This window comes from Phaethon lepturus, unplaced genomic scaffold, assembly GCF_000687285.1.
Source record: "Phaethon lepturus isolate BGI_N335 unplaced genomic scaffold, ASM68728v1 scaffold18660, whole genome shotgun sequence".
In the NCBI taxonomy this organism is placed as follows: Eukaryota; Metazoa; Chordata; class Aves; order Phaethontiformes; family Phaethontidae; genus Phaethon; species Phaethon lepturus.
The window spans coordinates 1-15,664 of NW_010514240.1; the positions used below are offsets into that span (position 1 = coordinate 1).

At 37.8% G+C, this 15,664-nt stretch overlaps 1 protein-coding gene across 1 annotated transcript in view; it reads left to right on the forward strand.

The window, feature by feature from the left end:
- The first annotated feature begins 2,345 nt into the window (after nt 1–2,345).
- ARHGAP29 (Rho GTPase activating protein 29) overlaps nt 2,346–15,664 on the forward strand; it is a 50,036-nt gene continuing 36,717 nt past the window's right edge. Inside the window, exon 1 of the mRNA XM_010292440.1 lies at nt 2,346–2,692. Within this exon, the coding sequence (XP_010290742.1) occupies nt 2,431–2,692 (262 nt within the window). The 5' untranslated portion in view covers nt 2,346–2,430. The remainder of the gene's footprint in view (nt 2,693–15,664) is intronic.

Consider the following 15,664-nt stretch of genomic DNA (forward strand, 5'->3'; position numbering starts at 1 on the left):
CCCCTTCGGGAGCGTCTTCTCTCTTTTTTTCCTTTTTCCTTTTTTCCTCCCTCCCTGCCGGGAGTTTGTGCTGGGAGAGCAAATTTCTGAAATATCTGGCGCTTTATTTTTTTTTCCTTTCTCCGTCGGGACTGGCAGTGGCTCCCCCAAAAAAAACCAGAGGAGTCTGGAGGCGTTTATAGAAAGGCTGGTGGACGCTTTTCGTTTTCAAAGCCAGAGACTCCTGAAGAAATATGAAACACTTCTCAGTAATGAAAGGCATGTGTTTCTGCGAGGGAAACGTTTCCCCATCTGCCTCGTAACGCAGGAGGGGCAGACGTAAGGGCTAACATTTACGAGGGAAAGGTGACTGTTGTACTAAACTGCTCAGTTTTGGTTCTGCTGCTACTTTACAGCGAAAGTTTCTTTAAGTGTTTTCCATTCAGAAGCACTTTGTCATCACCTTTATAATTTTCCGAGCGGTGGCATTTTTGCACTACTACTTCTTCATCTGAATTAAAAAAAAAAAGCAACATATCTTTAAAATAACACAGTTTTAAAAGCATGGACTTGCTACGGGAACAGGGCTAATGCATCATGCTACTTAAAGTTGACTCTGAAGCTGGCCAGACTTGAAAGCGGCGTGTCTTTTAAATAATATGAAAATCTCTGTCTCGATATAAATAGATATCACAGTTGTTAAAAGGAGAGAAGGTTATGTGAGGAGTTTTCCTGTAACTGCAAGGTGGAATTGCAAAGTAGCTTTGCAGCCATGAGAATTATATGTGGGAACAGAAGAAACTTGCTTAAACATTATGCTTAATGTTTAATGTAAACCTCACATCGATCTACTTGGGGTGTTTGGAATTGCTTAATTATCTGCATTATTAGCATAGCCTCATCTGTACTCTTATAGGCACTGACTTTAAATGGTAAACAGAAATCAGAGCAGTTAATTTTTGTTAAATTCTGAAGTTTTCTTCCCCTTCCCCCAGTGCACACTCCCTGGACAGCCTGCCAGATTAATTACAAAAACAACTGCTTTGACCACGTTCCCTCTGATACTTTTAAATTGCAAAGAGAAATAAAGCAGAACTAATGGAAAAATAATTGAAGTGCATTAGCATAATGGCTGTTGAAATACATAGTGGGAGTGTTCAAAATGTTAAAGGTGCTACTTCTTCAGTTGGTCTAACCAAATACAAACATACTCAGGATAACCTGTTTCAACATGCATTTTTAGATCATAATAGCTTTCATTTTTAGCTAAAAATAGTTGAATTTGAGATTTTGTTGCAGATATGTCTGCAACCCATGTTAACTTTTTTGCTGTGGTGTTCCAATTTGTGTTGGTTTTTCTCCCTGTAGTGTTTACCATATAGTGTAAACATAGAGAATTTCTTCTGGTGTTGAGAGAATAATAGCAGGCATTGTGTGAGCTGCTGGAACCATACCTGACTCTGCCACCTGGAGTCTGCTGCTTTGCAATGAATCGCTTAACCTGACATTGGGAAATGTGCAGTAGCATTCTGTTTTTCCTAAACGAAATGAATGTAGGTAGTTGTTTAGTTAAACTGATATAATCTCCCCTAAATTTGTGCATCTTTATGGTGGAACTTCTGAGGTGTACTAAAGCAGAGCAACACCCTTCAAGATAACTGCACTGAGATTTGCAGATAAACCTTGATACTAGGATATTTTTAAATCCCTTCACTTTTCTGTGTCTTTCCTTTGATTGCCTTTCATGTGAAAAGGCAGCAGGCTGAAAAGCTTGCATAGCTTCTTTCAGGATGTTTTCCTTTCTGAGATGAACTGTGGTAGGCCACGGTTTCTTGCTCGGCACAATCTACACAAAGAAAATTTATCCTATCAGGTCGGGGCTGTCTATTATCTGAAGAGACAGGATGCTGAATACAGCTTGGTGGTTGATGCAAGCGGGATGTTGCTCATGGTCTGTATCACTTAAAGTGTTTTTGCAATTGTATTCACTTGTTGTAACGTTTCAGGGTAAACATCGGGTCTCAGGGTAAGTGTAAAGAACTTGATTCTTAAGGTTTCCGGAATAAATATTCAGGGAAGAAACTTTTCTCACAAAATAAGCAGGCATCATAATTAGCTTTTGAAATAATTTCTGTATACCATTGATTTTTATGCAACACTCTGTCTTCTGTACAAATTAAAGTAACTTCAAACAGTCAAAAACCTTTATACTTTAGTTAAGCATTGTAATGTAAAGCAGTATCATCTTGAAAGAAGTTTTGGATCTTGTCAGTACAAAAGTACTTCACATATCTTCACATATATTTTTATACTAATTGGCATTTTTCCTTTTCCTCCACATCCTCTCCCCTCGCCCCAATTTTTAAGGGTTTCATCTTCAGCTTATCAAATGGACATTAAGCAACGCAGAGTATTAACTGCAAGAGCTCTATAAGCACAGCGGCTGCTGGGATGTTGCGACAGAACGGTGGAAGTAACAAGCGTGGTTTGGGATTAGCCCGACTGTCTACCTCCAACTTCTTCACCATCTCTAATTCAGGAAATTGGGGAATGGGGCGCAGCACCAAGAGCAGCTCTCTGAGCAGCATTAGCTCCAACTCTGACTGCTATGATAATCCTGTTGTGGATCCAGAATATATCATGCAACTGGTGAATGATGTCAGAAAATTTGCAGATGTGCTACTCTATTTGAAGGAAGCCATTCTTTCAGAAGGTGTGTCAGTTGTTCTTTATTCGTAATTCTCAGATTTTCTGAAACTCTCACAACTCCATTCATATGTTATTAAGTAGTCTTTACTGTGGTTATTCCCCCTTGCTGTTTACCTTCCCCCTTTATCCTCCCTTCCTCCCCTCTCCCCTCCCCCAGCATGATGATTACGGGAAATGGTGGTTGCTAGTTTGGGTTCTGTATTTCCTCATCAGAACACTGTGCAATCTGTTTCATAATAATAGGGAAAACAGGCTTTTAGCAGACTGTCTAGGCTGATGCTAAAAGTTAGCGAGACCATCAACTGATTGTTTTTTAACCACCTGAATGTCTTCTGCAATTCCAAAGAATTCTGTTAATATTTTGGTGATGTTTCTGTTTTCTAGGCTGGTTTCGTTCGGTTTTTGAAAGTCTTATACATTGGTAGCTTGACTTGTAAGGTAGAATGTAACTTTGCACTTTCTTCCTCTAAAAGATAAGTATTTACCATCATCTGCCAGCAGGTGGAAACTGCAAATTCTCTTGCTTATGAGGAGTGTGTGTTATTGTGTGTTCTTAGTCCTTTAGGGAAATGGTACTAGTCCATTTTTGGTCATCAGCAGGGAAGCTTTTATCTAACTTCTACAGGAATGTTATCATGTTAGTAGCTGAAATGACATCCAGAGCAGTTTTGTGTAAGATGTCCTGAGTGCTGAGCATTTGCAGTCACCTCTGTTTCAAGTGAGTCTGCACACAGCTGAAATAGCTCTGCCAAAAGGTGTGAACAAATCTTAACAGAGCAATAATTTGAGACTAGTGGTCACTTCATGTCAACAGTGTTTTTGCTAAGCATACAGTATGAGCAGAGGTATGGGTGAGATGGGGTGTCTGGTGCCTGTTGACACTGAAATGGACATCCTGTGGGAATGGACTATCAAATACTGAAGTGTTCCAGTTGCCACACAGCAGTTAGTTAATGTTTGCTTCAAATTTTGGGACTTGGATGATCAAAAAAAAAAAAATGTGGAAGACAGGAGTTGTCGTCTTGTTTTATACTATATTGTGGAATTAATTTGTGAAACAGTGTTGTCCATTTAAAGGATTGTGAATTTATAAAGGAGAGATGTTTCTTTTCCACAGTTGGGAGTGTGCTTTTTGACTTCTGTCCACAAAATCTCATAATATAGCGAGTTCTTAAATATTGGGCTTGCTTCCTGCTGGCTGGAGACAACCTGCAGGAAGCTGCGTAGTTTGGATTGCATTTCTCCATCTTATTTGGAAATTTTGGAAATGTTTACAGTTGTCTGTCCAAAAATTAACAAAAACTTACTAGGGTGATTGAACAGACTTCTTACACATACAGTTCTGGCTTGTAATGCTTGCAGTTTACCACCATCCTGAAATTAGTTACATGAATTGTTCCAAGGTGGAATGAATTGCAGGGATAGGAAATTAATTTCTTCCTTTTCAGACAGCATTAATCTGTTGAATATAAAACTTTGCTCTAAAGTTTTTGAAATAAGGACTAAAAATAAATTCTGCTACTAGCTACAGAAAAAAATTATTTTTATGTGTATGTGCTGAATGAATCTTCAAGCAGTTCAGAAGTGGCCAATGTAAGTGGTGCGACAGGTTTGCTGCATCAGTGAGCTCTTGTATTTGCCTGGTAAGTGTTCCTAACATCTGCTGTAGGTCTTCCAGCCTCTAACCACTATTCCCTCAGCTCCTACATCTACTGTTAGTCGTAGTATTGGCACTTTGGCAGATTTGCCTAAAACCTCTTTTTTATGTGCAGTAACTTCACTCTTGACCATGTGGCTCCCTTTTCACCAGGGCCAGCTGTTCTACTGCTGGGGTCTGTGTCAGTAGGTCAGCTGATTCCAGTGGGTGCATGCCTTGAATTTCATACTGACTGATGGTTGTATTCCCTGCCTGTGTTATCTGAGCTGCCTTGGAGAAGTCTAGCAGTTATTCACCCATGGTTCACTTAACATTCTCCTGATGTAGTGATACTATCTTGAATGAAAAATCTAAGCTATTTTGGAGTATAGCATGTATTCATGTCTAAACTAGATCATAAGTGCCTTTGGATTATAGATTTGATACTGTGTTTTGTACGGTGCCAATGCAAGTCAGTATATAACAGCTAGAATAAATTGAGATCTCTTTTAAGGGAAGAGTGTTATATAACTCAAATGTTCTGTAGATTCCAAGGCTATTTCTCTTTGCATTACTTATGCTAATATAATTTATTTTCTTACTGTAGTCTTATTGTCATAATGCTGAATAAATTTTGGATATTACTTTTCAACAAAGGCAAACCCATTATTGTAACTTTGATTATTTTCAGACTCTCACCCAACAACGTTTGTTGTATAAACCGAAATGTGAAAAACTTGGAATCTCTTTGCTGGCACCAAGGAGGAAACTCGTTTCTTAACGATACTTCACATAAAAAAACCAAACACACACACACACCACCATCCCCCCAAAAAAACAAACAACCAAACCCACAAACAAAAAACCCTATTGAATGTAACTGTAGAGTTGAAAAGTTTGTCAGCTGTTTGGACATGAGGGAACTGCAGTTGCCTTTTGTGTTGAGTGAAATACCATGTGTTCCATACACTTCAGTTCTTGCTGTCTTTTTTTAAATTCCCTTTTGAATGTAGGCGTTGTACTCACTGGATATAACTATCTGTTATTAATGATTCTAGGCATAGGATCAAGATACTTTACCAATGTCTTCATTAAAGAGGAGGTCTGGGCATTTTTTTGAACCTAGGTCAGTGAATCCAGTGCTATTTCACAAGAAATTTTTTACTTAAGTCTACTTGATGACAGGCTGAACCTGTAGTGGTTGAACTGCAGTAAGTGCATCAGTTTCTTAGTCCAGTCTTCAGTTAAATTTCCAGATGATCGAGATTGTGTCATATGGCTGATATTAGTAAGGATAGTTATATTGTCATGGTGCCTTTGTGTTTGAACTAAAAGGTCGTTTTTATTTGTAACAATTGTACTTTATGAGGTCAGAGATAATTGAAATATACTGAGGAGACTCAAAATAAGTCAGTTGTCTTTCCTTTCTCATGAGAAAATGAAAACAGTTCCTCAGAAATCCCTGCCTAGAAGGCCAAACTTGAGAGTGTATGTTGAATTAATAGCTAGAGGACCTGCAATCTGTGCTGCTCTTAGACTGTTCATTTGAGTTTTCAGTGTTACTGGTGGCATTCTGTATTCTTGATGCACCTCATGTTTAGTTCTTTCAGTTTTAGTGTACATCCTAAGTACAAACTCTTAAGACATAATGGCTTGAAAGCTGGTGAGTTTTCTCTTTGTTTTGAGTTCCAGAAGTAACTTTTCAGCTATCAGTTGAGAGTGTGAGAACCTAATTGTTGCCTTCAGTTTGCATGCCTCTTTGAAAAGGTAGGGCATACAGTGGAGTACAGTCTAAAGGCTGGAGCTATCTGTGATCTACAGAGGTAGTGGCACTCAAGAAGAGAAGTAACTTTCTATGGTAGAGAATTGTCTACAAACTGAGAAGTTGTTTGCCTCCCATGGAGACCTGCTGAGGGCTTAACAACCTGACCACAGTATTGAAAATATTTAAGAATTAGAAGTGTGTGAGGTATACTTAAGGTGAATCCTGTAACTTGAAGAAGTTAATTTTTGTCCCAAAGCATGGGTTTAATGTGCCTGCAAGTAAGTACTGTTGAATTTTGAGGCTGGGTGACTTCTACATGCACAATATGTTCTTTTGGAGAATAGCAGATATGGGGTAAGTGCTTACCGTCCAACCTTTTCAAAATATAAGAATGCCTATATTTCACAGAAGTTGTACAGAAAGGATGTAAGCCACTTTTGGGGACAAAATATGCAGGATGCACCTCTTACAAACTTCTATTAGAGAATTTATCAGTTCAAAAATAGTATTGTTTATTGCATAGATATGCAAATCTGTTTTAAGAATAGGTATTTTATGTATGAGATTCGTGACGCTACAGTCTGTGCTGTTACTGCATATAATTCCACTCTTGCTTTAAGCTAATGATGCCACTGTGTGGTCTTTGCTCAAATGAGATTCATTTACTCAGGTTTAAAAGGACCACACAAAAGAATATTATGGGGACAGTCTCAGTGCCTAATTAGAAGATATTTTATTAAGTGTTTCACTTTTAAACAGTAAATAGTAGCTTTTACTTGTATCTCATCAGAGATGGGGGAAACATTCCTGTTTCCCTAGTCTGAAGATGGTTAGCTACTAGTTTTGTGACATCTGCTATTCTTTTTTTTTTTTAAGGAATGTAATGTATGCTTCATACTCTAAGGTCTGCCCTTGGGAGTGTGGGAAATACTGTGTTTCATTATGAATAGCTGTAAGGATAAAATCTGCATGTGGTTTAAAAGTGCAGGAGTAATTATACTTTATACTTTAATATATAATCTTCTTCAGAATACATTTTGGAATTATTGCTTGCTTTATCACAAACTTTGAAGTGATCTTCAAAGTGTGATATTGTGTGCTTCATGTGGGTAATTCTGCATCCTTTTCATGAGCAATAACTTTTTTCCTCAAGTTCATCCTATCTTCCAATAATGTAAATTGTAGCTTATTCTAAAATGTTAATATACCTTTTTTCCAGATATCTTAGAAAACAGAATAGCAAGGTAAAGCTCTTACCTTTCATCGCAGACTTCTCTTTGAAGATCAGATTTTGCTGTCTGGTTTCTTAGAGTTTGATAAGATTTTTTAAATTTTTTAATTTTTTTTTTAATTGAAGCAGAGGTAAAAATACTGGCAAAGCTGGATGGTTTGGTCAGGAATGTCTGCATCCTCTTTATAGTAGCACCAATACTTTCAAAAGGATCAGGAATGCTACCTAACTTGAAACCTATCAGGCCCTTATTTTTGAAGAGTGAGATACTCAGCCCAGTGGGACAATTTTAAAGGTGTGTCAAGTTAAATAGTTTCCTCAAAATAAGGAACTTGTAATCTCTAGTGACTTCAAAACCTTGTTTTAGCACCACGGAGATTGGTATTAATCACATGCTACACTAAAAGTCAGGAGCTGTCTACTGAATATAGTGCCTGAGGGTCAAAGATGAATGATTTCTCTTCAGCCCTTCCAGGCTTGATAATGTGTGCTTTTTTAGTATGATTGAGGAACTATAGTATTTTTAGCGCTTTTTTTTATTTCTTTGTTTTCTTATAATGTAAAACATGAATGTCCTTTTTCCAAGGCAGTGTTTTTGAAACTCAGTTTGTCCTGTTTTGCTAGGGAAGTCTGAAGTTCATTAGCTACTGCAGTGAATATTACAGATTGAAATTATGATAATTTTATAATACTAGGTGTAATTTTGCTGTTTGTTCTTTATTCAAATTCTGATGTTTCTCAGTGAAAGGTGCTGTCTTTGACACACCTTAAACTGAATGTATTTACCTGTCTAATGACACCTCATAGTATGAATGCTTGGTAGGTGGGCAAACTGCTCTAAACAAGGATCTGATAAAGTGTTTACCTTTCTTTGCAACAGTCTCTGGAATGAATGTTTGGGGTTCTTTTGTTTTGAGGGAAGTTGGACTTATTTCTTTAAAATTTTTGTGGAAGATGGTTCTGGTTTTCTGTTTGATAGTATTTTGTGTTCTAAATAAAAAAACTTTATGCAGAAGGGAAAGTAAAATGCTGTCAGGGCAGTTAACTTTCAGGGACTGTGAGAATGCAGTGATTATCATATGTGTAAACAATCTGCTTGTGGGTCAGGAATCCTCAGGAAAAGGCAGAGGAATTCATGTAAAGCTTAGCACATTGTTTCTCTTATTCCATGTAGCACAAAAAAAAGGGAAAACAAACTGTCTAGTAGATAATGTATCCTATTACAGAAATCGCAACATTTGAGGATGTTGACAAATAGTCTGAAGTGGAATTTTAATGTTAGTCACTTCCAGGATTACTGAAATCTTGTAATATCTGAAGAATAATTCTGTGTCTTATTACTAAAATATTACCTTTTTTGTACTTGGTAGCTCTACTCAAACTTGGTCCACGAGGATCTAACTGCTTGTTTTAAACATTAGCCTGTAATAACCTTGTTCATCCTCTTGCTGAACCAAATAAGGTGTCAATAAGAGGTGAATTCTGACAATGTGTATTTGCTGCTTTGGATATTACTGTTCCCCTAGAAGAGTTGTCAGAGGTGACCTTGTGAGCCACAGTAGCAAAGAAGCCAGGACTAAACCAGACTGGGGCAGGTGTAAGGCAGCTAGAAGGAGTAACTTCTGAAGGTGCTCCTGCAGAAATTATAGGTTTTTCTTCCCCACCAGCAGCTGAATTGATGGTACAGTTCTGTAACTGTTGAAAATCTACAAGATACATCTGAAATTGTTGTTTTCTTATTATGAAGCTTGTTTTGTTTAGGGCTCTGTTTTAAGCCATGCTAATAGTGTATTTCCACAGCAGCTTAGAGGAGAAACTTAAGTGTGAGCTGCTGTGATCTCACCACATCTTCCTGGCACTGGCAGTAGTTCTCTGGTGACTGTATAGCAAGCCAGTTCTGGGGACAGATCTGCCTGAAAACTAGTTCTAGGAAGAAAGGAACTAGTTTTCAGCCAGATCAGTTCCATGACCTGACTGTAAGGCTGTACTGAGTACCAGCAAAAGAAGGAGAAGGCAGCTGGCAAAGGAAGGAGTGGCCAGAGGTTAAAATGGGACAAGACTGTGAGGGTCTAGGCAGAGTTGGCGTAGCACTCCACCTGGCATTACAGCATGCACTGCTAAACCCTGTACCAACTCCTTTGTCTCTTCTGTTGAATGCTAAGTTTGACAGGGGTATGTGAAAGGTGGGGTGGAGAAAACAGCAAGCAGAAGATGCTTTTTGTAGATGGCAAATTATTCAGCCGCCTTAGCTTGGAGCTTTTGGCATATTTGAATTTGACAGTCATCTTTCAAACTTGCCTTTCTAAAATATGCTTCTTATATGCAAAGACATATGTGCTTCCAGTCTTTCTGACCTGGAAATTCCTTAGTACACCCTTTCACATATCTCCAAGTAGTAGTCACTTGTAAATATTAGTTCTGTCAATCTGAAATTGAAGCTGGTCTTTGACAAATGTGAAATAATCTTTCAAGCTAAGAGATGTAAAGGATGTAAACAAGGATAAGAACAAAATAAATACTTCATTAAATTTTTTTAACAAGTGAAATTATTGCTAAGAACCCAAAGCCAATAGCAGTGATTTTTTTTTTTTTAACAGCTTTTGATGTTTTTTATGGCAAAATTGGGGCGGAGCGGGGATAGACATGTGAATTGCTTCCCTTAGTCAAAGCTCTAGGACCATAGCAAGCCAGACACCTCCCGGTCATTTTCCCATGCATCCCTTACTTTCACACTGTCCTTTCTTCCTCATCTCCCTGATGAGCAGAAAGCACCGAGATCCCTGTCTGTGAGTCCTGTTCCTGTCCAGTGCCAGATTCCTCAAATGAGACATTTTGCAAAGAAGGCAGAAGTTTTATGTACTTCAGAGAACTCTGTCCATAAAAGAACTAGTGAAGCCTGAATGAACAACAATCCAACAAAAAGTAGTTTACAGTCAAAGTTTATGGGAGACAGCCATAGTTATGGACTATGCTTTTGCCCAGGAATGTTACGCTTAAGCCAGGAGAGGGAACTTTCTACCTTTCTTTCCATTTCACTCCAGATTGTTCCACAACCTGTTTTGCCCAAACATCTTGTTTTCTACAAGTCTGCCATCTTGCAGGCTTTTGTTAGGGAGTCTTAGACTTTCAGGTGCTGTGACCAGAGCCAGAGGAGCTGGGCATTTTCTTTTGCTTTGCATGTTTGCAATATTAGAGCACTGCTTAATCTGCAGTCATGGAACAATTTTGCTGTTTCCAGTACTCTGAACAAGCGGGGGGAAAAACACAGCCTTCCCGTGAAGTTCAAGCAGAGCTGTGTTCTTCATAGTCAAAGTGTAAGCTGCCTGTTAAATGCAGGTTGCGAAGGTTGGATACTAAATGCTGTTTTTTCAGTTTCAGGGAAGATTGAAGTTAAATAATAACTTAGTGGACCAGCAGATAAGTTTGTGGCTGATAGTACTACCCCTCCCCCAGTTGCATACTCCGCATTCCTTCAGAACAAATGTTCACTTGTTGCTATAGTGTCTAAGATCAGCAGTCGTGGGGGGGGGTGTGTGTGTCTTGAAGGCCTGTGAGTCTTTAAAATGTAAAAGCAACCCTTATGTGCACTCTGGATGTTTTTGTTGACTTAAATAATAAGCATATCTGTTTTTAAGAAAACGTTGAACTATTTATAAGAGAGCACAGGCATTTTCCGGTTTTATGTTGTTTTTGAAGTGCAAAAAGTGTAATACAAGGCAAAACTCTATTCTTCCTCCTTTTTGCATTTCTGATGTACAAAAGAATCTCAAAACACTTAAAGAGCTTTAGCTAGTTTGTTAATTAGAATTACCTTCCTTTTCCATCACAGCAACTAGACCAATGAAACTGAAATGACAAGATGAGCAAGATGAAAGGTGAGTGGGGAAGAAGAGGATGAATAGTCAGATTTTCTTTTTTGACTGTAAATGTAAAGTTAGGCCTTTCAACAACAAAAAAATCTTCTAATATAGTTTGCAGATTAAGAAACAGGAACACTTGGACACAAAAACTTGTATCTTTAAGAACTCTGCCCCAACACCTGAAAGATAAGATTTGATCCATATCCAGTGTGGAATCTTGTGTTCTTAATAGCAGTTCCTGTGTACATGTAGGAGCTTTCGTGTTTAAAAACAAAAAACCCTTGTTCTATATTAGTTTCCTACTCTTGGTAGAATATATTATAGTGTATCCACAAAAATATTCCATTTTCCCATTTCTTTGATGCATCTGTTTATCAAAGTTGCAACATAAAAAAAGATCATTAATATGAGTAATTTTTGTACGCCTAACAGCATAGAGTTAGGAGTTGTGACTGTCATCTTAATGATCTTGACTTCATGATGATTTCATAAACTAAATAATTCCTTTTCCACCAGTTTCATTGGGAGTGTTTGCTCTTCCTATTTATGTAGCTAGTTCACAGAACTGAAGCTGACTTGTTTCTTAATTACAAGCAAGTGTTCATCTAATCTGGCAGTTGCAATGGTTTGGTTATGTTAGATCTAATTTATTGTTAATGAATTGGAGTTAGAACTTCATGGCAGGGTAGGAGATTTTATACAGTGCCTGGACCTTGATCTTTGTAGGTAGCTGTTTCCCTTTTTTAAGGAAAATAGGGATTTTATGGGGGCTCATTCCTTTGTCTCCCTAGAATGCCCCTTTTTATAGAAGATTGCGGTGACTCATGTAAGCCTGTAGACAATAGTTATGTTTGGGTTAAACTTTCATCTTAATGACATTCAATACAGAACAGTGCAACTGAAAAACATTGGACTTGAGGAATTTTTTTGTAGAGGCTGTGATTTCTCTGAACAAAGGATTTTTCCTTCTTACTGTTTTTTCCTTGTTTGCTGTTTGAAGGTACTTTCTTGGGCTAATTTTTAAAAATATGTAGGAATTCTTATTTGCCAGTTTTGGTTATCTTTACTTTGGAGACTCTGTCAACTTAAGGCGAAGGTTGGTTTATCAAACTTACCTCTTCAGAGTTGTGTTCTGTGTCATGACTAAACTGCTTCATATATTTGAGCAAGTCCAGTTGTTGCTTAAGTAGGGAGTGACACTGAAAGCCCCGTTATTGTTTAAATTTCAAATAACAATGAAAATACATCTAATGCAAGGAGCAGTGAAAAGCGTTTTAAAGGAATTTCCAAGACTTATTTCTGGGGTTAGGGGACTCAGTTACATAGTCCTTTTGCTTGTGGAGCAGCATTTAAAATGGCTCCAGTTGCTTTGGTCTAGAATGATAATCAGAGAATGAATGCTGGGACTTTGGTCTCTAACCTTCTTGCATGTCTGTATGTGAAATAACATACAGCCTCTTTTATTTTTTAATGTAAATGAGCATTGGAGAGTGTATGGGGGAAATAAGAAAGCTTAAGGCTCAAATCTTGATGACTTAACGCAGTTCCAAAGAGTTGTTGTAACAATATAGCATGTTCCCTGTTTTCAAATGTGTTGATTCTCTGTGCTGTGTTTAACTGGGGTTCAGGGCCCACAGCTGGGTGTTGCAGCACTTCATTACATTTTTTAAGTGCTGTTAGTACTACTTGTCTGAGAGACATAGAATGACTGTGGTATTATGTATGTTTCTATGCATACTGTGAATGGTAAATGGAAGGAGAGGCTCTTATTTTGGAGAGAATAAAGTGTTTCTTCTAATTCTTGTAATGTCTTAATCCTTTTCTAGTTTTAGGAATCTGCAAGTTGTGGAAGGCCTGGTGAGGAAGTTTTAGCTAAGATGCATTGAAAATAATGTCTTTGATAAAAATGGATTGCAGGATTGTAGATGAATAATTTGCAGGAAGTATATTTGTACGGTGGTGTTAAAGCACAAGTGTGTGTTCTCTCTCACCCTGTGCCTTTTCAACAAGAGGTTTGACATCTGTAGCATTTTGGACCAAACTTCAGTTTTATAGCACAAGATTTCCTAAGGGTGCTCTTCTTTGAGTGTTGTATTGAAATACAGTCCATACAGGTGTGATCAGTTTAGGGTTCTGTGTTGTGAACAAATTTAACATCTCTGCTGATGATCTACTTTTGGACTACAGCATATTCTTAGCTCTATTTCTAAGGTCAGATGTTACCCGAAATAGTTATGAACAGGGAATTCCTGAAGCATTTGCTTAAAGACTGTTCAGTGTTCACAAATTCCTATTGCTGTTTTAGTGTTGATAGTGATATGAATGGATTCTTTAGTAGGATGCTTAAGTTATTTTGCCTGGGTGTTTTTGGGTTTTTTTTGGTGGGGATTTTTCTCATTAATTCATTGTATGTAGGGTATATAAGGTACTTTGGTTTAGATGCTACCACAATTATAGAACTAAAAATCTGTCCAGTAGTTCTTCAATGCTTACAAGTAGAAAAAAATGTTTACTGGAATGACTGAAGTGGAGGTGCAGAGGAATAGAACAGTACTGGTCAGCAAAATGGGCTGTGGTCTTTGTGCACAAGTAGGTTAACCACTGCCAGCAGAAGAGCAGTTGAAGGGGGCAGCTTACTGGAGGGATAGTCCTGTATGTTTTCTGCTTCATTTAGTAAGGTGCAAATTGCTCATCTGAAAGCTTAGTAGCATTCATGCATTGTGATAGTTGAGTGAAGACAGTTTGTGAAGGGCCTTGAGAAAGTGACCGTGATAAATAGCTTATGCCAGTGATGAAGGGGTAACTAAGAGTAGGATTAAGACTGTGGGGTGGTCAAGTTAAATGCTCTCTGGTATTCATGTTTAAGCCCTTGTGTTAAGAACAAGCAAACAAATTCAGCGAGGAATGGAGAACTCTCTAGCTGTAGCTGGTTTGGCTGATGACTAGACATCAGATTTTAGAGAAGATGGCTGAGAACTTAATTTGGAAGGAAAGCAATAGGTCTGGAGCGTAAAGTAAATCGGATTCTTAATGAGAGAAGCTTGTTCTACAACATCAAATGCTACATGCCATTGGATGCATGTGGCTACTATTCAAATATGTAGTTGACCAAGTTCTGCCTGTTTCTATGATAATTTTCATATTCTTTAGCTTTTATTGGCCTGCACATCCTTTGGTGGTGGTTTTTTTTTTAAATTAGCATTGACTGGCTGGAGTGACAGCTTCCGTGGTACTAGGGGGAAACAGCTGTGTAAATCCAGAACCATAAAGCAAACAGACTTTGTGGTTTGTCTTTTTCACCTTTCTATTGCAAGGTATTTGTGAAGAAATACTACTCAATTAAAAATGCATAGTGAACTGTGCGGTGGGTTACTGTTGTCTTTTGGGGCATGCAAGTGCCAGTGTGACATCAGTTACTACTATAAGGACAGTGTTGTAGTGTTTTCTCTTCATACAAAATTGTCAAAGGTGTTTTGGTGTGAAATAACTGATACCAAAAGGTTACATTGCAGAGGGGATTGGCTGTTCCTGAATCTAGGAAGTGGGAAGATTCTGAAAGTATTTCCTCTTGAGCTTTCAAATGGCTTATCATTCAGTGTCACCTGTGCAAGCTATATAGTCAGGCTTTACGCTCTTGGGTGGTTGTTTCAGCAGGGCTTCAATGCTGGAACTTCAAATAATTAATACTTTACGTTCATCAGTTTTCTGGACAACTAATGGGATTGGCTGCTGCTTTAGTGATTTGAAACACACTTAAAATCTGAGTTGATTTTGCATAATTTTTTTGTTTTAATCAACAAAACAGAAGTGGAATATGATCACATCCTATAGCAGTCCATAATTGTGTTTAAACTATCCTTTAAAAGAAATGCAGAAAGTAATGCACCTCTTGTTTAATGGCATATAATCTCATAATCCTGGCTTTGTGTGGGCTTTTGAAAACTAGGTGGGCTGGCAGCAATAAAATAGCTTCTTCGTTCAGTCAGTGACTTAGCCTGAAAGTGGAAGGAGCAGCCATGTAGAACAAATAGTATTTTAGACTAAAAATAAAATGAGTTAAAGGTTAAGTATTTTTTTATGATCTCTTGATGTGGGTTAGCAAAGGTTAAATTTATTTTCTTTTGCATGAATAAAACAGAACTTTCATACTACCCCTTCTGTGTGCCAGTTTGATATGGTAAGATCAACTTTCAAGGAATAGACCTTCTTTTTCCGACTTGTTCTTTTTTCAGAAATTTGTGCTATGAAAGTTGAGCAAGTATTACTTTACGTGTTTTCAGAACTTGAACCAATATGCAAGGAACATAGCTGCTTGAAGCATAAAAGTTTTCTCATTTCATTTTAAGTGTCTTCCATTGGCAGCTGTTCAGTCCAGAGACTACTTTACTAAGTTTTAGTGAAATGCCCTTGAATAAGAAATAAGTAGCATACTACTAAAGATATAGTCACTAATCCTGATGTATATGACTTTCTGGTGAAATGTG